We start from the raw sequence: 17,436 nt of genomic DNA on the forward strand, positions 1-17,436 counted from the left end.
ATGTCACCCCACGGAGGGGTGTTTTTGGGTCTATGGCTGCTGCTGGTGCCCAGTCTTGCTGAGCCCCCCCCCGGCACAGGGGGGGCCACCCTAGCCTTTGTCTTCGATGTCACCGGCTCCATGTACGACGACTTGGTCCAGGTGATGGACGGGGCCTCGCGCATCCTGGAGAGGACACTCAGCAGGAGCACGAAGCCCATCAGCAACTACGTGCTGGTCCCCTTCCACGACCCAGGTATGGCTGGGACAGGGTGAGGGCACGTGTCCCACCAGGGGACGGGGCTGCGGGGAGCTGGGGTGCGGTTCTGGCTGGGTTTGGGGCTGAAACATGTACTTTCCAAGTGCCTGCACTGTCCCTTCTCCCTCTTTTTAACGACTGCTGTGATGGGGAGGGCAGCACGGGGTGAGCTGCAGCTCAAGGGCATGGTGCTGGGCAGGGACTCCCGTCCCCAGGCTGCCCTGGGGACAACAGGACAAGCTGGTTCTCACTGGATTAATCCCAGTGATGCTGGCACCCACTCTTTTGGGGCTTTTTGACTTCCAGCCTGTTCCCATCTCCCAGGTCTAGTCGTGGGGGGGGCATTTCTGTACAAGCCCACGGCTTATTTTCAAGTTTCCTCAATAAAAGCACCGCTCCCTGGGAGGTTTTGGTAGCGTACTGCAGCACCAGAATCATTTCTTTCTGTCCCAGAAATAGCAGCTCCTTTCCAAAAGAGCTCCAACCCCCTACAAGGAGAGCGGGGCCGAGCTTTTATTTTCAGCAGAAACACTGAGTTTGAATGAAAATTGTTGGAGGGAAGGAGGCAGAGGGTAGTAAATGGGTTTCTGCATCAGTTTGCAGCTCACCCTAGCCGAGAGCTGTCCCAGGGCAGGCTGTGGCACGGGGCCAGCGTGTCCAAATCCATGTCTCTCCTGGTGACAAGCCAGAGAAGATGCTTAACCTCATCTCCTATGGGCCCTTTGAGGGTATTTCAGCTGGGATGGGTGCTCGGGGGTGCTGGCAGTGTGGCACTGGAGGAGGCTGGTGCTGGTGGTCGGGGAGGCTGAGGTGGTGGTGCTGGTGTCCTTGCAGAGGTGGGACCTGTCACCCTCACTGGGGACCCCCGGCTCTTCCAGCGGCGCCTGCGGGAGCTCCACGTCCAGGTAGGCGTCTTCAGCCCTGTGGTTTTGATGGGAAGCCTTGCCCTGCGTTCCTGCACGGTGATGGGTCCCAGGAGCAATCCCTGCTCCCTGGAGTCCCCCGGGAATGTGGCAGGGGCTTGGGGCTGACCTCACCAGGGTGGGAGTGCAGGGGGGGGTTAACACTGGTGCTGAGCCCCAGGCCCCTGTGATGGAGCAGAGAGCTCCCAGTCCACGGCTCTTGGCCCGGAGTGGGAATGCTTTCCCTGGGAGAGTTTGCACGCTCCCCATGGAAACAAAAAAATCTCTTCCTCTCTAAGTGCTGTTTGAAAATGGCTTGAGTTTTTGAATTTATTTATTTTTTTAAAACTATTTCAGCTGCATTCTGCCAGCTGAAACGCTCCCCGGGAATTTAATCATGCTTTATCCATCCCTGCCTCCCGTGCATTGCTAAAATCCCTGTGGCGCTTCCCCCTGGATGCAGCTGTGTTTTTGGTGGGAGGTGTAAAGCTGCGGCTGCAAATCATTTCACAGCCCTTGGGGGTGCAAAGCCCATGGAAGCAGGAGCTGGTCCTCCCTGTGCCTCTGCGCTTGCCCGTGGTGGCTGGTCCTGCTGCCATGTGGGGGGTAACGAGCTGGGGTGGGCATGAACGTGCCCACTAAGGGTGTTGGTGGGAAGCCAGGGGCTTCTGTGAGTCTGGGTCCCCAAACGGGTGGTTTAGGCATCATTGGTGGTTGAGATGGGGATGGGTCCTTGTGATCCTGCCTGTTCCTGATGAGATACCGTCGTGCTGCTCTTGGGCTGACTCCAGCAAGCTGGTGCCATTCCTCCCCATGAGCAGACCCTGGGAGGGATCCTGCCAGGAGCCCAGCAGGGAAGAAAGGGCTGAGCACTGGGTGGCTCCCTGTGCCACATCCCTCCCTGTGTGCTGCAGGGCGGGGGGGACTGCCCAGAGATGAGTGTGGGAGCCATCAGGCTGGCCGTGGAGGTCTCCCACCCTGGCTCTTTTGTCTACGTCTTCTCGGATGCTCGGGCCAAGGACTATGAGCAGCAGGAGGACCTGCTGCGGCTGCTGCAGCACAAGCAGACCCAGGTGAGCTGCAACAAATAAACCCCCCCTATGCTGTCTGGTAGTGGGGTGAATTTTGCATCCCCTGGGCTGGTTTGAGGTACTGGGGGTTGGTTGATGTGGCTGTGCCCCCTCCCTGGGATGGACAGACACACACCCCTGGCTGTGTGTGATGCTACGGGGAGCATTGCTACAAATAAACCCCCCCTATGCTGTCTGGTAGTGGGGTGAATTTTGCATCCCCTGGGCTGGTTTGATGTACTGGGGGTTGTTTGATGTGGCTGCTCTCCCTCCCTGGGATGGACAGACACTCAGACACACGCCCCTGGCTGTGTGTGATGCTACGGGGAGCATTGCTGTGGCAGGTGGTGTTTGTGCTGACGGGGGACTGCGGGGACAGGAGCCACCCCGGGTACCGCGTGTACGAGCGGATCGCTGCCACCAGCTCCGGGCAGATCTTCCACCTGGACAAGCAGCAGGTGACAGAGGTGAGCAGGGACAGGGTGACCACAGTGTGAGTGGTCCAGCCCAGCTTGGCTGCTCTTTTATTTTCCTTGGGCGAGTCCTTGTGCACCTCCAGATTGCTCTGGGAGCCCTGCTTCAGCCTGAAACCGAAGGGAGGGCTGGAGAAGGCTGGTTGTTCTTGGGTTTGCTGCTGGGCTGCTCGTGTTATCCTTGGGATGAGCCAACTTGTCTGCCCCTGCGGAGGGGAGGTGTTTGCTGGGGCTGAGGATGAAGCTGGGGGGCTCCTGTTGCTCAGCACCCTGGCAATAGGGTGGGTGGTCTGGCCACAGGGAGAGTAGACCTTCTGCCTGTCCCTGTCCATGAAGATCCTGACAGGCGTGAAATCTCGGAGATATGAGGAAGATCAAAGTGCTTGTGATCTGGCAGCAGACCCCCAGCAACAGCCCCTACCCAGCCTCCAGCAGTTGTGTGATTAAAGGTTTTCTATTACCATGAGTGAGCTGGGGGGTAATAATGTGACCACCCTGAGCAGCTGAGCAGGAGCCACCTGGCAATAACAATTACACCAAAATACCCAATTCCTTTTGCACCTGCTCGTAGCAAGGTGGGGCTCAGCCAGGGCCATCAGCTCCTGCCCACCATCCCCGTGCCACCCTCATGCTGGCACCCACCAGACCTGGCTAGAGCTGGTCACTCACCCGGGCACCATTTGTGCCTGAGATTTTGACACCCTGCTCCCAAAATGGCAAGGGGGAATCTGCATTAATCTGCCCCCCATGTGTCCCCAGGTGCTGAAGTGGGTGGAAGAGGCCATCCAGGCCGCCAAAGTCCACTTACTGTCCACGGACCATGAGGATGGTGGGGAGCACACGTGGCCTGTCCCCTTTGACCCTAGCCTGAAGGAGGTCACCATCTCCTTGAGTGGTCCCGCTCCAGGGATCGAGGTCCGGGATCCAGCAGGTAGGAGCCCAGAGGAGGGGAGTGGGTTGGGGGGGTGAAGCTTTGCCTCCTGGAGAGCCCTCAGGTCAGGGCTGTAGGCCTGGGGATCCCCAAACCCTGTGCTGAAAACAAATAGAAAAGCAATGAGCTGCAATTAATCACTGAGTGCATCTGCCCTACTCTCCTCCTGGGCTGGCTTTGCCCCTGGTTTTAGGAGGATTTTTTCTGCTGCCCTGGCTGTGAGAGCTGTGGTGGGCTCTCAGCTGTGATGAGCCCTGAGAAGGGGGATCCTGGATGGCTGCTGGGATCAGGAGATGGATCCTGGTTGCCCATCCCAGAGGTTCACTTGCTGTTGCAGGAAAGGTCCTTGAGAAAGGCCAAGGCCTGAAGGAACTGCTCAGCATCCCCAACTCAGCCATGGTGGTGGGCATGGAGCCCCACGAGCCAGGGATGTGGTCGGTCACGGTAGGCTGGTGGCAGACCCTGCACGTCCCCTACCCATCCCCTGATGGACATTTAGCTTTGCCAGGAGTGGGCTTTCCCCCATCCACCTCCAACCAGGCAGAGGATGCCTGGGCGGGCTGGAAGGGGCTGGCTGCTGCCTCTCCCATCCCCTGCTCTTGGCACAAGCCTCTTGCTCCCCTTCCAGACCCAGAGCAGCGGCCGCCACTCGCTGAGGATCACGGGCATCAGCAACATTAATTTTCAAGCCAGCTTCTCCACCCAGCCAGATTTTGATGCTGGCCAGCCCGGGGAGCGGCCGGTGCAGGGTGAGGCTAGTGCTGCCCAGGGGAGTGGATGCTGTGACTGGGCTTCTTGCAGCCAGGAACCCGGATGGCTTGTTTTTTCCCTTCTCTCTCTCCAGGTCTGCCCATCTCCGTGGTGGTGAATTGCACCGGTCTGAAGCCACCTGGGCACTTGCAGGAGGTCGAGCTCTTCAACACCTCTGGCCACGTTCTCCTCTCGCTGCCCATGCGACCCCTCTCCAACACCTCCTCGGGGCAGCTCTGGGTGGGCTCACCGCTCCACGTCCCCCCGGGTGACTTTCTGCTGAAGGTGAAGGGTGAAGATGCCCAGGGCCACCCTCTGCACCGCCTCTCCGGGGTCACCTACACCAGCGTGGTCCCCAGTGAGTGGTGCCCATGCACCCCAAAGGTGCTGAGAAGGGACCAGAGGCTCCAGCCCTGCCTCTGCTTTGGTTTCTGCTTTGATATATTTTTTTATTCTACTTCCCAGTGCAGCTCTTGTTGAGCTCCTGAGGAGTGTCATACATGTGCATGTCCCCAACCACTTCCAGGTCTACCCAAAGTGAACATCTCCAGCAAGATCCAGGCTTACAACCATGAACCACAGCTGATCTCCTGCTCTGCACAGAGTGAGGTCCCTTTCCGCCTGCATCTCAGCCGTGGTAGGAGGAAGCTTGGGGATGAGCAGGTCTTCAGGTGAGCGTCTGGTTTGGCCCAGTGGGCTCCATGATGGACCTGTGTGGATAGTAACAGCCCCCTGAGCTGTGTCCCCCCCAGGCAGGGGGATGCTGTGTGCTGGCTGGGTGCCTGCAAGTCCTGAGCATCCCAAGGCAGCAGAAGGAAATCCCAAGAGATGTGCCCGTGTGATGCTCTGGGCAGTGGGGGTACATCCGTTTGCCTGGCTTGGATGAAAAAGGGTCCCAGGGGTTTGGATCAGAGTGGTGGCATGGGGTGGGGGTGACCATGTAATTTCCCTTTTTGTAGGAGCTGGGGGAACATCAGCTGGTTGATCCCTGTGGTGTCCAAGAGTGATGAAGGGTTTTATGAGTGCACAGCCACAAGCAAAGTCGGGGTGACACGGGCTCGTGCCTACGTCTCTGTCTCAGGTGGGGATTGCTCGTGCCAAGCCTCTTGAGGGTCTCCGGGAGCTGGGCATGGGCTCGTTTCACCCCAACGTGCTGTGTTTGCAGAGCCACCACCACGTCTCATGGTCCCGGGCAACATCATGGCTTCACCGGGTCAAGACGTGGTCATGTCCTGCCCGGTTCTGAGTGCCGTACCCTACAACCTGACGTGGAGCTGGGATGGGAAGGCGGCACAGCCCGGGGACGGCCGGACCAGGCTTCTGCAGAACCACTCGCTGGAGATCAGCCGCGTGCAGCCGGGGGACGGGGGCTTGTACGAGTGTGTGGCACACAGCGCCCACGGCACTGCCACCGCCTCCCTCTGGCTCTTCATCCAGGGTAGGCTCTGCCCCGTGTGGGACCCTGGCCTGGGTGATGCCCTGTCCCATGGGTGGCAGGCTGGTGGCACCAAGAGATGAACCCTTCTCCAACCCTGTGCCATGCAGAGGCGCCGTGGGTGAAGGTCGACTCCAGCCCCCAGCGTTTCAGCAGGGACCAGGAGCTGCGGCTGAACTGCACGGCTGGGGGCCATCCCCGGCCCCACACCACCTGGAAGCGCTGGGGCTGGGACGTGGAGCAGGATGAGAGGTAACCCGTGAGGACTGGGGTGCCTTCATCCCCCCTGTCCTGCTGGGGATGGTGCTCCCCTCGCAGGGATGGACGGGCTGAAGGAGAGGGGCTCGGGGTTGCCCATGGCTCTGAGAAGAGGAAGGCATTGCAATAACCCCAACTCATGCACTGAGATGGTTGGCTTGCTGCTGCCATTCATTTCATACATTATTTTTAAGCCATCCTGCCTTATCCAGGTCACCATCCCCACTGAGGGGGACTTGAGATGCTTTGCACACCCGGTGTGCGCTCAAGCCTCAAAATACTCCTTGTGCTTCCCCTTAATTTCTTCTGCTTTTTGGCTGTCAGGCTGTGAGTGCTGGAGTGGACTCTGGGGAAGGTTGTTTTTTTCTACTTTAGAGATGAAGAAGCCCAATTCTCAATACTTTTCCCTGGTTCAAAGCAATGTCCTTCCCCACAGCAGCAGATGGAGCTGGCTTTAAGTGCTCACCTGCATCTATCAAATGCCCGGTGCTCACCACGTGTGCAGGATGGCTTTAAGCCCACTTACTTAAACTCATTTTTCATCGGCCTATTTTCACAGGACTCGTTTCTCCCTCTCTCTCTCTCTCTCTCCCTTTGCCGCAGGGTTTTCACGGATGCTCGGGGTACCCTGCACATCAGGGCTGCCCTCCCGGAGGATGCAGGGAATTACAGCTGCTACGCCAGCAGTGCCCTGGGCTGGGATGAGCAAGTCATCACCCTGGAGTTCTCCGGTACCCGCTCCCCACCAGCTGGCAGCATCCTGGGAAGCTCCCCGGCTCAGAGCTGCCGCAGGAGGGATTTAATATCCAGACCTTGTGGCGTGGGAGCTATGGGATGGGGCTGTCTGCCATGGAGGGTGTTGGGGGGCAGCTCCCCAGGCTGTGGGGAGCCCTGGGGGTGAATGGCGTTGCACTGCAAGGAGTCACCAAAGCTGTGTTTCTCCCCACGGCACAGAGCCTCCTGCCATCCTGGCCGTGACACCCAGCCTGAGGGCACTGGTGGGAGAAGATGTGACCCTGGAGTGCTGGGTTTCGGGGGTGCCCCCACCCCACATCGCCTGGTACAAAGGTGAGACTGGACCAGACCTAGGGAACGCACTCCCTCCGTGCACCGGGGGTCCTCTGCCACCCTGCAGGGATGTCACACGTGGGGTCCCCGGACCGACAGCAGGAGGGACCCCCGGGGGCACTCGGGGTGCTGATGTGGGGGGGTCTCTCGGGGCAGGGGAGCAGGCGGTGGCGGCGTTCCCACCTGGCACGCAGCGTGCCGTCCTGCGGCTGCAGGCGGTGCAGGAGGAGGACGCGGGGCAGTACGTCTGCGAAGCTCTCGGCGAGGCTGGCGTCACCTTCAATGTCACCGTGCTGGACGTGGGGTGTAAGTCTCTGCCTCTCCTTTTGGTTGCCACCGAGTGCTCCAGCCTATCTCCACCTCACTCCCGCCTGGCTCAGCTCCCCGTTGCTGCTTCCCAAGGCTCCTCGTGCCCCCAGCTCCCGGGTTTCCCGACGTGGGGGTGTCAGTGCTCAGTCCAAGCAGGCTGAAGCCTGGTGGGATTTCCAAGGGTCAGGAGAAGGGAAGATGCTCAGGTAGTGGCAGAAGGCTGGTGCAGATGTTATTGCAAGGGACACAATGACTTGGGGCAAGACTGGGGGTCCAAATGCAATTAGGGGGATAAGGCGGAGGCTGTCTTCTGCATGTCTGGAAATCCATGTACCCCAACCAGACATTGCTCAGGGCTTCCCATCAGAGGTAGGAGGGATGGGAGAGCCTGGAGAGGAAAAGGAGAGAAGGTTCTGAGTTGGGGACAGTGGGACTTGAAGCAGTTAATGGTGGAAAAGTGCAAGAGGTTTTCCTGAGCCAGGGGATTGCTGAGTGTAACTGGAAGGGATGGAAACTGCAGTGGCTATGACAGCTTTGGAAAAACACCACACACTTTAAGTCAATCTCATAACTCTTCAGGATTACCCATCTTGTGGGTTTTGCAGCCCCGTCTCTTCTCTGGGCTGGGCTGTGCACCCTGGTTATGGGGACATGGGGGTGTTGGACCTGCCTGAGCCCCTTCCCCCCTGCTCTCTCCTCCAGCTGCCCCACACTTTCCTGAGCCCCTGGGGGACGTGGAGGTGGAGGTTGGGGACAGCGTGAGCCTGCTGTGCCGTGTCCAGGGCTCTCCCCGGCCACGGGTCACCTGGTCCCGGCAGGATGGGAAGCCCATGGTGGGCTGGCATGGGATGCCTGGTGTTTCCAGCCAGCTGGAGGCTGCCGAGCTCCTCATCAACAGTAAGAGTGCTGAGTGTGCAAGTGTGTGTTGGCGTGATGGAGGGCACACATGGGCATCCCACCCGGGTGTCACCCTGGGTGCTCTCCCCCCAGCCTGCTGCAGGCTGGTGTCCCAGCAGGGGAGTTCCCCCTGGTGCCCTCTCTTTTTGCAGTAATAAACCATCGACATGGTGGGTTTATTTGCACTTTTTACTTGTGCAAGCTGAGCTGTGCTGTAACAGCCCACAAGCCTCCAGCGCTGTGGGGTTTCTCCCCCTTCAGAGGTGGTGGTGGGGCTGGGGAAGGTGGTGTCACCCCATCCTGGAGCTTGCTCGGGGTTCTCCAGCCCCACCAAGCTCATGTTTCTCCCTGCTGTGCTCCAGGCGCCTCGCTGGATGACCAAGCCGTGTACATCTGCAAAGCCCAGAACGAGTTTGGGAAAATCCAAGCGGAGGTCAAGCTCGTGGTCACCGGACAGGGTTTGCTTTTACGTGCTTTTGTTGGTGTGTTGGTCCTGGCTGTGGCCAGCACCGGCTGTGCTGGGGGTGAGGGAGCAGCAGCCACGTCTGCTCCTGGGCTGGCCGTGGTGAATGCCCAGCAAATCCCACCCCAGTGCAGGGTCTGGATAATGCCCTTCCTCCTCTTTGGCTTAGTGCACTGACACGCACTTGAACCCAAACTGTAGATGAATATCCCCAAATTAGTGGGGCGGGGTGGGGGGGCTGAATGTCGGAGCCGGCTGGTGCTGAGCCAATGTCTGGATCTTGGAAGAGAAGCAATCCAGATCTGTTCTCCTGAGCATTCTCAGCCAGTTTGTCTCCAATTAATATTGTTTCCCTTTCCCTTCTTTCAAGCAGCCCCAGAAATAGCTCTGGCATCCCCTGTGGTCCGTGCACTCCCCGGCCAGCCCGTGTCACTGCCCTGTGTCATCCTGGCTGGGAGGCCGTTCCCTGCCCGCCGATGGCTGAAGGATGGGCAGCCGGTGAGGCTTCTGCACCCACCGTGATGGTGGGTGGGCAGCTGCGAGCACAGCCCTGTGGCAGGGGCTTTGCTGCAGGATGGGTGCCCCAACCACCTGGGGCTGAAGCTGCTGGTGGAAGATGCCAGGGGACAATTTGGGTTGGGAGGGTAACGCGGGTTCATCACTGCATCAGGGCATTCCTACTGCTCAAGGATTGATTTCTAGATATTTCCCCAAAAGACGCAGTGACACGGTGATGTCTGACCCCTTGGTCTGGCCTGCTTTCTGCTCTCTGCCCATGCCCAGGTAGCTCCAAGTGGCCACTACTCCATCCAGACTGACGGGAGCCTGCACATGGACCAGGTGTCTCAGGGGGACGCGGGGAGGTACACGTGTGAGGTGACCAATGCCCTCGGCTCACACAGGCAGGATGTGTCCCTGGTCATCCACGGTGAGCAGCAGGGTGCCTGGTGTCCCTGCTCTGGGATGTATGAGGAACGGATGCCCTCTGGTCTTAAGCAGCAAAGCACTGCTCTCTTTAGTAGGCATGGTCCTGGCCATGCAGGATGAGGTGCTTCTCTTCCTTCTCAGTTCCTCCCAGCATTGAGCTTGGCCCTGTCCTTGTCACCGCCACTGAGGGAGCGGATGTCACCCTGAGGTGCAATGCCACCGGCGTGCCCCCCCCTACTGTCACCTGGGCAAAGGTAGGTGACGAGAACAGGCAGGATGCCATCCTCCTGCCAGCCAGGCTGTGGGGTAATGTGTTTGGAGGGGATGTAGCTCACTAGCATGGCTGTGGCTTCCCAGGGTGGTGGCATCAAGTGCCCTGGGAAGCTGGGACTGGGAGTAGCCCCCTGTGATGGGTCCAGAGCCCTCTTCTTTCCCTTGGGATGCTCAGCTCATGGGAGAGTCACTGTTGTCTTCCTTCCTCCCTTCCCTTTGTTCTGCAGGGCACAGAGCCCATCTCACCGAGCCCACGCTACCACCTTGACCCTGATGGGACCCTCCTGATTCCTTCATCCTCCCCTGGGGATGCTGGAACCTACTTCTGCACAGCTACCAATGCAGCAGGCTTCTCCAGCCGGGAGGTGCAGCTCTCCATCAGCAGTGAGTTCCTGGGACTGGCTCTCCTACCAGCTCCTAGTAAAGTAGCTCCAGAGGGTGACTGGCAGGGAGAGCATGGCCTTGGGACTCTCCTAGCTTCCCTGGGTCACCTAGCCAGGTTCCAGATGGGTTTGTGGGATGGGAAGAGCAGCAATGAGGGCTGTGGGGCACCTGAAACGTTCTTACACCAGCCACATTTCCTCTCCACCCAGCGAAGCCCAGGATCAGCGTGAACGGATCGCAAGCATCAGAGCCCATAACCGTCCTGGCTGTGCTTGGGCAGGAGACCACCCTGCCCTGCGAGGTTCATGGCTTTCCCCCTCCCTTGGTGGTGTGGACCCAGGAGTCCCAGCCACTGCCTCTTGCCACCGCAAGGTAAGAAGAATTTTGGGTGCTGGGACCATGATCTCTTGGGATTGTGTGTTTCCTCAGGGGGGATGCTGGGTCCATGAAGGGACTCAGCTGCTTGGTAGGGAGATGTGAAGGGCACCCCTTGCACCAAGTGGCCAATGCTCAATGCTTTGCCAGGAGCTGAGGCAGCCGAGAGGCGTGGCATTAGCTCTGCTCTCCTTGAAGAGCAAAGCCAAGAACCACCAGGATTTTTGTCCATCATACAAATATCTGCTGGGATGGAGCAGCTGCTCCCAACCCTTCGCGTGCCTGCCCTGGACATGGGGCTGGGGTTGAGAAGAGAAGGCGGCTCCAGTGCAGCTCCTTGGCCACACTCGCCCATCCGCCTTCATGCACATTCCTGCCTTGTGCTGTCACGGTGCTGGTGAGGCCAAGGACAAGCCTGGAGATGGTGGATCCCTGTGGGAGATGTTGGACCAGGTGGCTGCAGGGCACTGAGGAGGAGTTTTCAGGTCTGGAGGAGGAGAGGAGGAGGACAGGCAGCTGGGGAGGCTGGGGGTGCTGCAGCCTCTGCTGCCTTGCAGCCCACATCAGGGGGACTTCATGGGCTTTAAGCATTGAAATGCTCCTGGTGGCTTTGTCTGCAGTAGGACAGCTGTGTTCCAGTGGGGGACTTCTGGAGGGCCAGATTCATTTTTTGATGGTGTTGAGGCTGATGGCAGGCACGAGACAGTCATTTAATCTGATTTGATGGGAAGAGATAACCTGGAGAGTGGTTGGATATGTGTTTGAGCATCTTGGTCTTCCCTCTTGGAAGCAAGACATGCTTTCTTCTTGTGTGGTACATTAGCACCATGCTGGAAGTGTCTTTGTAGAATTGTGAGCCTCCATCTTAGGGTTAATAATTTCTTTCTGCACACCTGAGGATTGCTATGGCCTGGGGAAGCAGGAAGGTGTCTTGGTTTTGCTCTTCTTGAAGGGACTGTGTTGCCTTGTCGCTCTTGTCTTGTTTCCTGTGGCTGCTGCCGGTTGACTTGTGCTGCTCCCCACATCTCATGTGCTTGTCCTCACCTCCCCGGGTGATTTATGGGAGCACATGAGGAGGAATCTGCAGCCATGGGCTGAGATGATGTTATGTCTGTGGAGCACAAACAGTGCTGGGAGCGAGTGCACAGCCAGCTCCAGCTGCAGGGGCTGTGCTCCATGGGGAGCCCCGTCACCCTTCATCCCCAGGTGGGTGGCTCTTGCTGCTGCCTCATGCTGAGCTCATGCAGGAGCTGAGTAAAGGGGGTTTGCACCCACAGATGGCTCTGCCATCCTCCTTGTGCAGGAGGTGGCCCTCGGGACCTTCTCTTGCCTGTCTCAAGATGATGGTGAGCTCTCAGCCCTTAGCTGAGATGAATGATAGGTGGTGATGGATGACATGGCTGTTCCTTCCATCCAGCTTTCCTGTTCCTTCTCCCCCAAGCTACAGTGTCCTCCCTTCGGGGTCCCTCCGGTTGGCCAAGCCCCAGGTGACAGATACTGGCCTCTACACCTGCACGGCCACAAATGCTGCGGGGAACGCCTCGCTCAGCTACAGCCTGCACATCCAAGGTTCACGTCTGCTGTTTAAAATGCTCCTCCTGAGGGCTCTGGGTCTTAATGTACCACCAGGGTCCTGCACCCTCCAAGCCTTGGCTGCTCCCACATCCCTGTGTCACGGTCTGAGGGTGGTCCCAACCTAATGTCCCCTTTCTCTCCAGTTCCCCCCCAGCTGCTGATCGGTGATGGAGAAAGTCCCCTGACAGCTGTTGCCAATGAATCCCTGAGGATTCGCTGTCGTGCCATGGGCATCCCCACACCCCGGATCCAGTGAGTGCTGCAGGGTGGTGGGTCCTGCCCACCTTTCCCTGAGCTCCCTGGGGGTGCTCTTCAGCCCAGCATGCAAAGCTGTGGCAGAAATTGGACTAGGAGCTCAGGGTGGGTATGAGGACCTCCAGCTTGGGGTGTCCCTTAGCATGGGAGGCATCCATTCCTGCTCCATGTCCCTGGGATCCTGCTCTGCCCAATGATCTGGGCACTGCCAGCTCCTTTCCAGGTGACAAGGGGATAGTCCTTGCTGCCAGCACCCCACTCCTTTGCTGGGTAGAAATGGGGGGTGGGTGGTGGCAGGACAGACCAAGGACTTGCCTTCTGTCCCCTTCCCCACAGGTGGCTGAAGGATGGGCATCCATTGGGAGAGCAGGATGGTGTGGTGGTGTCCGAGGATGGTGGGACTCTGCTCATCGCCCGTGTGGGGCTTGGTCATGAAGGGCTCTACATCTGCCAGGGCAGCAACAGGGCAGGGGTGGCCCAGGCGGAGGTGCAGGTTTTGGTTCAAGGTGAGTACAACATCTGGGATGAGACCCGCTATTCCTCCCACGTGTCAGCGAGAACATGGCCGGCCAAAGGGGTGGATGTTCTTGGCCCTGCTTTTTGGGAGGCGTAGAGTCAGTAGCTCAATCCATTGGATCTTGCCCTTTGCAGTGGGGCTGAGAGCTGATGGCCACTGATACCATGGTAAACCATAGCATCCATCTTTGATGAGTGCTTCCCAGTGGAGGGTCTACCTCCAGCCCCGTTTTCCCTCTGGCCAGACCACCCCTTGGTCAGCATCGGTGGTTGTGACACTGAAGGTGTTGGGTGTGAAATCAGGCAGGGAATGGAGATCTCTGCCTGGGAAGGATGAATATCTCACTGGGGTGGTAACAAATCTGCTAGCCAACTTGGGGAGCAGCAGTGGCACCATGTGGTGATGTGGTCCCCTCCCAGAGCGGGGAGTGAGCCCTGGCCCCCAGCTGCTGCTCTTCCAGGACTTGGTGGGTGCTGAGAGCCCCTGGTGAACCTGGCCATGCCCCACGGCACTGCACTGTGTGGCTGCAGCTGGCTTGGGCCACACAGAGCCAATGACTGTGTGTGTTGGGTTGCAGTACCTCCCATCATTGAGCCCAGTGTGGTGGACCTGGTCGTCCTGGAGAATGGCACGGCGTCGCTGCAGTGCTTGGCTTCAGGGCTGCCTACTCCTGGTGAGTCCGTTCTCTCCCTCAGCTCTTGCTCAAGTCCATGGGGCTTTCCCTGGGTCCCCTTGGTGACTGGGGTAGCAGCTCCTCACCGCTTGGCTTCCTGCTTCCCTCCAGACATCACCTGGTACAAGGGGCACGAGCAGCTCTCGGCTGGACCAGGCTGGACCATCTCCAGGGATGGGAAGCACCTGGAGATCCAGCGTGCCCAGCTCTCTGACGCTGGCAGCTACCACTGTGTGGCCTCCAACGTGGCCGGTGTCACCGAGCTCTGGTACAGCCTGCAGGTGACTGGTGAGTCCACGCCAAGCAGGGGAAGGGCTGGGGCTGCCTGAGAGCTGGGGGCTTCCATCCTCCAGCATCTCGTGTGTACATGGGACCCAGCCTTGGGACACATTCCTGGAAAATGGCTTTAGCAGAGCCCCTGTTCTCTGCCCCGTTTTCAATTCCAGCCATGTTCATTCCAAATAATGTCCTAGAAAACCACGGCCCCATGGATGAGTATTGCCTGGTCCACACCGTGGTGTCTCCTACCCACCCTGTCCCTTTTGCACTCTGCTGCTCCTGGTGACATATTTTTGCTCCCTCCTTCAGTGCCCCCTCGGATCACAGCTGGTCCCAGTCCCCTTGCAGTGATGGTGAATGACCTGGTGACACTGGAGTGTGATGCTACAGGGACCCCAGCTCCTGTGCTCCTGTGGCTGAAGGATGGCAATCCAGTGCCCAGCATGGCAGACGGTGGCCCAGAGGTGAGACAGCTCCTGGTGGAGGGGGGGGCTCAGTGGGGACATCCCACCAGGATGATGCTCCTTTTTCTTATTCTGACTTTTAAAAAACAAATTGCTGGAGCTGAGCAGGGCCAATGTTGCCCAGACCTGCCCCATGTTTGGTCCATGGGAGCATGGGCCTGCTCAGCTCTGAGCTGGGCTTTTCTGCCACGAAGGGCATGGATGGGCAGAGGGTACCTGGGGCATGCCAAGGACAGGTTCAAGGCAGGCTTATGCCCCCCATCCCTGCTCCTGCATGGTGGCTTGCAGACCAGCTGCCTGTGAGTTTCTCTGGTTTTGTGCTCATCTGGGCTCTTTCTGCTCCTTGGGGGAGCACAGATCCTCTCCGATGGGCGCGTGCTGTCCCTGCCTGCTGCTCGCCTCCAGGACTCGGGGACATACACGTGTGTAGCCAGCAGTGCCGTGGGGGAGGACAGATGTGAGGTTGCCCTCGAGGTGAGGTGTAAGTACCCCTGTGCATCCCCAGCCCCTTCCCACCAGGGCGGCTGTGGGGCTGGATGTGATGCTCGGGACTATGGGGCCATTCTGTTGTCCCCCTTGCAAGCGTGTGGGGCTGTGGGGGACCAGCCCTGGGGAGGGAAGGGTACCAAAGGGGGTGGCTCAGGGAAGGTGTTGCCTTTTTTGATCTGTTTTCCAGTGCCCCTCACCGCCATGGGTGAGGAGGAGAACATCTCTGTCATCATCAACCACCCAGTGACACTGGAATGCACAGTCCCTGGGGTCCCCCCTCAGGGGTCCCGCTGGCTGAAGGACGGGGTCTTGCTCACACCAAAGCCGGGCATGGAGCTGTCTGTGGAGGGGACTGTGCTCCAGGTGACGTTTCAGAGGATGGGAGGGGAATCAGGTCATTTAAGAACCCCCGTCTCCCCCCTGTCTGCCCCTGGGAGGTGTCCCAGCTCCCACCTCTCATCCTGACCCTGTCCCTACGAAGGGACAGCATCTTAGTGCCTCTGCTTGCCCTGGCAGATCAGGCAAGCTGCCCTGCAGGATGCGGGCAGGTACACGTGCCATGGACCGGGCCACCTGGAGAGACACTACAACCTCGACGTGTGGGGTAAGGGCTGCTGTGGCTGAAAGAGCCCATCAGGGGCAAATACACACACTTATATAAATATATTTAGAGAGAGAGTGTGTATGTGTGTGTATATATATACACAAGTATATATACTATATTATATACCACTTATTTATATGTATAATGTTTACCTGGGGTAGTTGACTGGCTTGGAAAACATTAAGCCCAAATTATTAGAGTTCTGCAAGACGCTGGACCTGGAGGTAGTCGGGAATCCCCACCAGAATGGATGTCAGAGGAGAAAAAAGCCAATGTTTGTCTGAGTCTTGGGGTGAGATTTCCGTGATGATGCAGAAGAAGAGCCTCTCCAAAATGTGGGCAGGAAAGTGAAGGGATTTCCTTGCCATCATCAAGGCTCCTCTGTGCTTTCTTTGCACTCGGGCACCCTGGAAGCTGCTGCAGACATTGTCCTCCCTGGCTCTGCCCCTGCCTGAGTCAGGAGGATGCCAGTGGTGGTTCCTGGGCTGCTGCTGGGATGGGCACTGGCTGCCTTTGCTCACTCGATTCGAGCATCCTTGCAGCCTCCCGGCCCGTTCAGCATGTCCACAACGCCGGAGGCCGAGCCAGGGTCTGGCTTTTCTCGGGAATGCTTGAGGCCAGTTGGTGGAAGTCCTGCAGGCAGGTAGCCAGGGAGTGGAGAAATTCCAGTTCTCCTGCTCCAGGCTTGTTCCTGCGATCCCCTCCCAGGGAAATGTTTGCACGTCTGGCCTCCTGGCTCGGGCGGATTGTTTGGGTTCTGCTGTTTTTGTTTTTCTGGGGTTTCTGGGTGTTGGGTTTTTTCTTCTACAAACTGATATCTCTCATGGGAAGGAGTTACCGTTTTCCAGCCAGCTGTATTTATGAGCAACTGAGAACAGCATCCGATAATGGAAAGAGTTAGGTAACCTTCCCAGGGAGCAGTGCTACCTAATAAGGCTGTGTCTGGCCAACCTGGGCTTGGCCTGCCTGTGGGGCTGGCGCGGGATGCTTGGTCCTCCTCTGCTGTAGGCCACGTGCAATTAAAAGCATCATTTGCTTAATAGCTGGAGAGTCTCAAGATTATTGTTTCCACATGGAGCCAGTGCAGGGGAGGCTTGCTGGTTCTTTGTGTGAAGCCCAGCGGAGCTGTGGGTGGTGTGTAGCCAGCAGGACAGAGCTCCAGAGGGGAGCTGCCCCTCTCCTCTTATCCAGTGCCATTAATGAGCTGCTCCTCTCCTCTTGCCCCCTGCAGTGCCGCCATCCTTCTCCTCAGCAGAGCCTCACACCATGTCTGTGCTGGAGGGGCAGTCCATCAGGCTGCCCTGCGAGTGCCACGGGATCCCCTTCCCCACCCTGAGCTGGCTGAAGGACGGTAGGGTCCTGCTCCTCAGCCTCATCCCTCCCCACACATGTGTTGACCCACCAGACAGATGTTGGTCTCCTCAGAACAAGGAGTGCTTCATGCTGGGCAGCATCCAGCTTCTGGGTGGGAACTGGTCCTGATGGTAACCTGAGAGAGGCTGTTGTCTCCTTCCCCGGCAGGTGAGCCCCTCTCTGCCCAACCTGGGAGCCCAAAGCTGGTATCTGCAGGAGGGAGGATGCTCTACATTGAGAAGGTACAGCTGGTGGACAAGGGGATCTACACCTGCGAGTGCAGGAATGCCGCTGGCAGCAGCAGCAAGGAGCATCACCTGGAGGTGCACGGTGAGCCAGTGGGGTCCAGAGACACAGAGGCTGAAGGTGCCATGATATCTCTCAAAGCATGATCTACCTGGACCCAAAGGTTCACAGCCCTTTGGGTGTTTAGGAAAGGCTGCTGCCAGCTGGGTTAGCTCTGCGCCCCTCCCC

At 58.5% G+C, this 17,436-nt stretch overlaps 1 protein-coding gene across 1 annotated transcript in view; it reads left to right on the forward strand.

Moving 5' to 3' along the window:
- HMCN2 (hemicentin 2) overlaps positions 1-17,436 on the forward strand; it is a 40,237-nt gene continuing 22,801 nt past the window's right edge. The window contains exons 1-33 of the mRNA XM_014942728.1: positions 1-235; positions 1,073-1,143; positions 2,055-2,213; positions 2,555-2,677; positions 3,443-3,614; positions 3,952-4,058; positions 4,243-4,363; positions 4,459-4,722; positions 4,891-5,035; positions 5,324-5,445; positions 5,530-5,802; positions 5,910-6,051; positions 6,661-6,788; positions 7,012-7,125; positions 7,282-7,431; positions 8,137-8,331; positions 8,694-8,789; positions 9,168-9,292; positions 9,578-9,722; positions 9,863-9,975; positions 10,222-10,378; positions 10,588-10,750; positions 12,195-12,322; positions 12,472-12,580; positions 12,920-13,089; positions 13,678-13,773; positions 13,885-14,061; positions 14,362-14,516; positions 14,874-14,997; positions 15,193-15,368; positions 15,522-15,609; positions 16,841-16,960; positions 17,131-17,292. Coding sequence (XP_014798214.1) covers positions 1-235; positions 1,073-1,143; positions 2,055-2,213; positions 2,555-2,677; positions 3,443-3,614; positions 3,952-4,058; positions 4,243-4,363; positions 4,459-4,722; positions 4,891-5,035; positions 5,324-5,445; positions 5,530-5,802; positions 5,910-6,051; positions 6,661-6,788; positions 7,012-7,125; positions 7,282-7,431; positions 8,137-8,331; positions 8,694-8,789; positions 9,168-9,292; positions 9,578-9,722; positions 9,863-9,975; positions 10,222-10,378; positions 10,588-10,750; positions 12,195-12,322; positions 12,472-12,580; positions 12,920-13,089; positions 13,678-13,773; positions 13,885-14,061; positions 14,362-14,516; positions 14,874-14,997; positions 15,193-15,368; positions 15,522-15,609; positions 16,841-16,960; positions 17,131-17,292 — 4,825 coding nt within the window. The remainder of the gene's footprint in view (positions 236-1,072; positions 1,144-2,054; positions 2,214-2,554; positions 2,678-3,442; positions 3,615-3,951; positions 4,059-4,242; positions 4,364-4,458; positions 4,723-4,890; positions 5,036-5,323; positions 5,446-5,529; positions 5,803-5,909; positions 6,052-6,660; positions 6,789-7,011; positions 7,126-7,281; positions 7,432-8,136; positions 8,332-8,693; positions 8,790-9,167; positions 9,293-9,577; positions 9,723-9,862; positions 9,976-10,221; positions 10,379-10,587; positions 10,751-12,194; positions 12,323-12,471; positions 12,581-12,919; positions 13,090-13,677; positions 13,774-13,884; positions 14,062-14,361; positions 14,517-14,873; positions 14,998-15,192; positions 15,369-15,521; positions 15,610-16,840; positions 16,961-17,130; positions 17,293-17,436) is intronic.

This window comes from Calidris pugnax, unplaced genomic scaffold (assembly GCF_001431845.1).
Source record: "Calidris pugnax isolate Ruff unplaced genomic scaffold, ASM143184v1 scaffold102, whole genome shotgun sequence".
Lineage (NCBI taxonomy): Eukaryota > Metazoa > Chordata > Aves > Charadriiformes > Scolopacidae > Calidris > Calidris pugnax.